We start from the raw sequence: 3,677 nt of genomic DNA on the forward strand, positions 1-3,677 counted from the left end.
ACTATAAACGGGGATTTAAAACAATTACGTGTTCTTAAACAACAGGATAGCTGATAGAATCACAAAGGACTAAGTTCTGTAGGATATACAAACTACAAATGTACACTGATGCCTAATGAGAAAATATACTTCATTTTTTAAAAAAAGTACCTAATAATGAACCAGAAACATTCAAATTCAAAATTCAAATTCAAAACCAAAAGAGGAAGCAGCATAATCTGTAAAGAAAAGTAAAATGGATGTATTCAAAATATGTTACAAGCTCCAGTAAAAATATTTTTATTTGTCTTAGTTACTTTTTCTATTGCTGTAAAGCAACAACATGACCAAGACAATTTACAAAATAAAGTATTTGTTTTAAGACTTCATCTTCTAGAGGGTGGTAGTGGCCGTACACACACACACACACACACACACATGGGTTTGTAGCTCTAGCTGAGAGATTACATGTTGAACAGCAACCACCAAGGAGAGAGAGGCTAACTAGGAAGGGCTTGGCTTTTTAAATGTCAAAGCCCATTTCCAGTGACACACCTCCTTTAAGATTAAAAGCACCAATCCTTCCCAATCAGTTCCCAAAACTGTAGAATGATAAGAATTCAAATATATCAGCATATGGGGGCATCCTCATTCAAACCACCACAGTTTTCATTTTAAGGCCATGAAAGATGTTACATACAGGAAATACAGAGTCAGCAAGAGTAAAAGCAAACTGAAAGCAAGTTTAAGAAATTAGATTTGTGGCCAATTTATTGTGTAAATAGGCACTTTCAGTAATTACTTCCCAAGACAGAAAATAATTTTCAACAAGAAAATAGTATTTAAGATGAATGCCCAGAGGCCAGAATCAAGGGATATTTCCACCAGTGGATATTCTGATTGTACCAAAAAACTAACATTATCTCTCCTTATCTAAACAAGTGCATTCCAATATTGTTTTGCTAAATTTCATATTGCTTTGAAAAGAATTGAATGAGATAAGAATGAAACAGTTTGCTGGACTTTGTGAAGCCCATGTTTAGTCCTCATTCCAGAGTGAGAAGTGTGGATTCAAGGGAAGAAGGGTGAGGGAGATGAAGTCATCATGAGTTTCCCTGGAAGCAGACGTCAGAGACCACCATCAAGGTGAAGACCTAGTTTAATGTGTCTGTTCACTAGTCTGTATGCATTATCCAATCACCTAAGGTTATATTCAGTTAATGTCCAATGATACCAAGTGACACACAACTCGAATTATGGGAGTAAATATTGGGAGGAAGAGGGCAGTATGTTTAGGCAGTGGTCTGCAGACAAAGGGCAGGAAGCTGGGGCAACACTCTGGGCTTTGGTGCCAAATTCGAGGCTCTCTAGTTAGCTAAGATCCATTATGAATCATCTAGTGTTTCACAGATTCAAGTCTGCTCATACCGTTACCGGAGATGAGGGTGCTTTTCACGTTCCCTGTCTTGTAGTGACACCATATGAAAAGAGACTGACCCCTCAGAGAGGCTGAAAGACACCTGTGAGTTGAAGCAAACCACGTTTATTCAGTGCAAGTCTCAAGTCTACCGCAGCTATGACACTCCCTCTTAATTAATTAATTTAAAAAGGAGAGATTCATTTTCCCAAATAGTTTTCCAGTTTTAATAATACAATTCAATGAATATTCTTCAACTTAACTAAAAATGTTGTGTAAATTAGTAATTCACTTTACATTGTTCTTTATTTATTTCTAGAAATACAGTATACAACATATCAATGTTGTTCAGGGAAATAATAAGTATGATTTTTATTTTTTATTTTTATTTTTTGTTGTGCCATGCATTTAATTGCCTTCAGAACATATATGTCTATTATTGATAGTGATTACATGTCGGTATTCCACATGTAGATTAAATTGTTTTAAGTCCTTAGTAAGTTGAGATGCTTTTAGCCATGTCATCATCTTCATGACTTCTGTCACAAATAATGACTACCTCTGTATCACTGTCTTCACTGTCACATGTTTTCATAGTCTCGTTACTCTCATTATCTTTATAACATTTGTACTTGTACGCTCTTTCAGTGTATTTGTACTCTGCTTCATAAAAGGACTTGGGAAATGGCTTCATTGTCTTTGAAGCATAAGGATTTCCAGCATGCTCCCTTTTTGACTCCGCAAGATCTTTGAGAAGAAATTCAGGATTACAAGTAAGACATTTTTTTCTTATAATATTGGCAAAGTGTGAATGATGAATGCTTCCCGCGTAACACAGCCTTTCCTGTACTCATTGACCTTTTTTGATCATGGCTTCCACGTGCCTGGTTTGGTCTCCTTCTGACGTTTTCACAATGGTTAGCCAGGGTGGTATGGCTTGCATCTCTGAGCAGGACAATTTACAGGTATGGGCGAGCTTCTGCGATTTTTTAAGGCTGTGTTTCTTATAGGACTTATTCAGGCTAGATGGCTTATGTAATCTTTGGGGATTTGATGACTTGGTTGACCTTTTTGTATTGAATTGTCTGTTTGATGTTTTTACACTGCATTTCATGGATGACTTATCAGTATTTGTACATCTCATTGAATTTTGTGGATTGGAGGGTATGCATGGCTTTTCTAGACTTGAAGGCTCATCTGGTTTTATTGTATCGTTTGGCATAGATAGATTTTCTTGACATGAGGGCTCAGCCTTTGGGTCTGAATTTAACAGCAGAAGTTGAGTTTCTAGAATGTCCTCAGTTATTATATCAAGTTGACAAGCTGATACCTTGGATACCCAGGATGATATAGCTTCCATATTTTCTTTGTTGAGCCCTCCTGGTGGTTGGACTTCCTCGATCATGCAGTTATAATGAAGTAAACAAAAGCAGGTAAAGGTAAAGGTTATGATAATTATTTCAAATATGAAGCCCAACAAGCGTTTCCTAAAATCGTCCATCTTTGCTCCTGTAGAGACCGTAGTTTTTACAACTGTGGTTCTGGCAGTAGATGATTCATTGATGTGGTTTATATTTAAGCAACTGATTGTCCAAATGGATAAGAATAAGAAATAAATATGAACCTTCATGGCCAGAGTGTGGCCAAATGCTTCTTTGGTTGAGGTTACTCCTGTATCTCCTCAGGCTGGTCTTGGGGTTTGTGACATCACCGTCAGTTTCGCATTAGACACTGACAGCATAATCTTGCTGTGGAAAAGCAGTAAAAAAGGACTAAAGAGTCAGGCTTAGTGGTACATTACTATAATCACAGCATTTGGAAGGCAAGACAGGAAGCTCATACATTTGAAGCCAAACTGAACTACATAGTAAGACCCTGTCACAAACAACTCCTAACATTCTCCAACAACAACAACACATCCATTTCAGTCTGGGGCAGAGAGATAAGGGAAGGGGTTTCTTAGTTAGGGTCTCTTTTGCTATATTAAAATACCATGTCCAAAAGTAGCTTATGAAAGAAAGGGTTTATTGAAGCTTACAGTTCCACATCACAGTCTATCATGAAGGAAAGTTAGGGAAGAAATTCATGGCAAGAACCTGAAGGCAGGAAAAAGCACCTGAAGTACTAGGTAGAGGTCTAATTTCACAGTAGTGTCAAAAGAATGATCCCATGTGCTTATGTATATTTGAAAACAACAGCAACAGCAAAGCAATGTTTCTTTGGTAGAACATGTTGAATGTCTCAAGAACTGGCTTTGTTCCAAGCTAGAATTCCTTCTGCC

At 37.3% G+C, this 3,677-nt stretch overlaps 1 protein-coding gene across 1 annotated transcript; it reads right to left on the bottom strand.

The window, feature by feature from the left end:
* Nucleotides 1-1,889: 1,889 nt before the first annotated feature.
* On the bottom strand, nt 1,890-3,026 carry LOC130870909 (uncharacterized protein CXorf66-like). The gene is made up of 2 exons (XM_057763859.1): nt 2,255-3,026; nt 1,890-2,143 (listed from the first exon to the last, which is right to left on the bottom strand). Exons 1-2 carry the CDS (start codon nt 3,024-3,026, stop codon nt 1,890-1,892), a joined length of 1,026 nt encoding a protein of 341 aa, XP_057619842.1.
* Between the last annotated feature and the right edge of the window lie 651 nt (nt 3,027-3,677).

Source organism: Chionomys nivalis, chromosome 3 (assembly GCF_950005125.1).
Source record: "Chionomys nivalis chromosome 3, mChiNiv1.1, whole genome shotgun sequence".
NCBI lineage: Eukaryota > Metazoa > Chordata > Mammalia > Rodentia > Cricetidae > Chionomys > Chionomys nivalis.

What these genes read in the sequence shown, in the direction of transcription:
- LOC130870909 (XM_057763859.1), bottom strand. Translation starts at nt 3,026, where the DNA reads ATGAAGGTTCATATTTATTTCTTATTCTTATCCATTTGGACAATCAGT. An exon ending in GGAAGCCATGATCAAAAAAG is followed by an intron (nt 2,144 to 2,254) that starts GTCAATGAGTAC and finishes TTCTTCTCAAAG; the next exon opens with ATCTTGCGGAGTCAAAAAGG.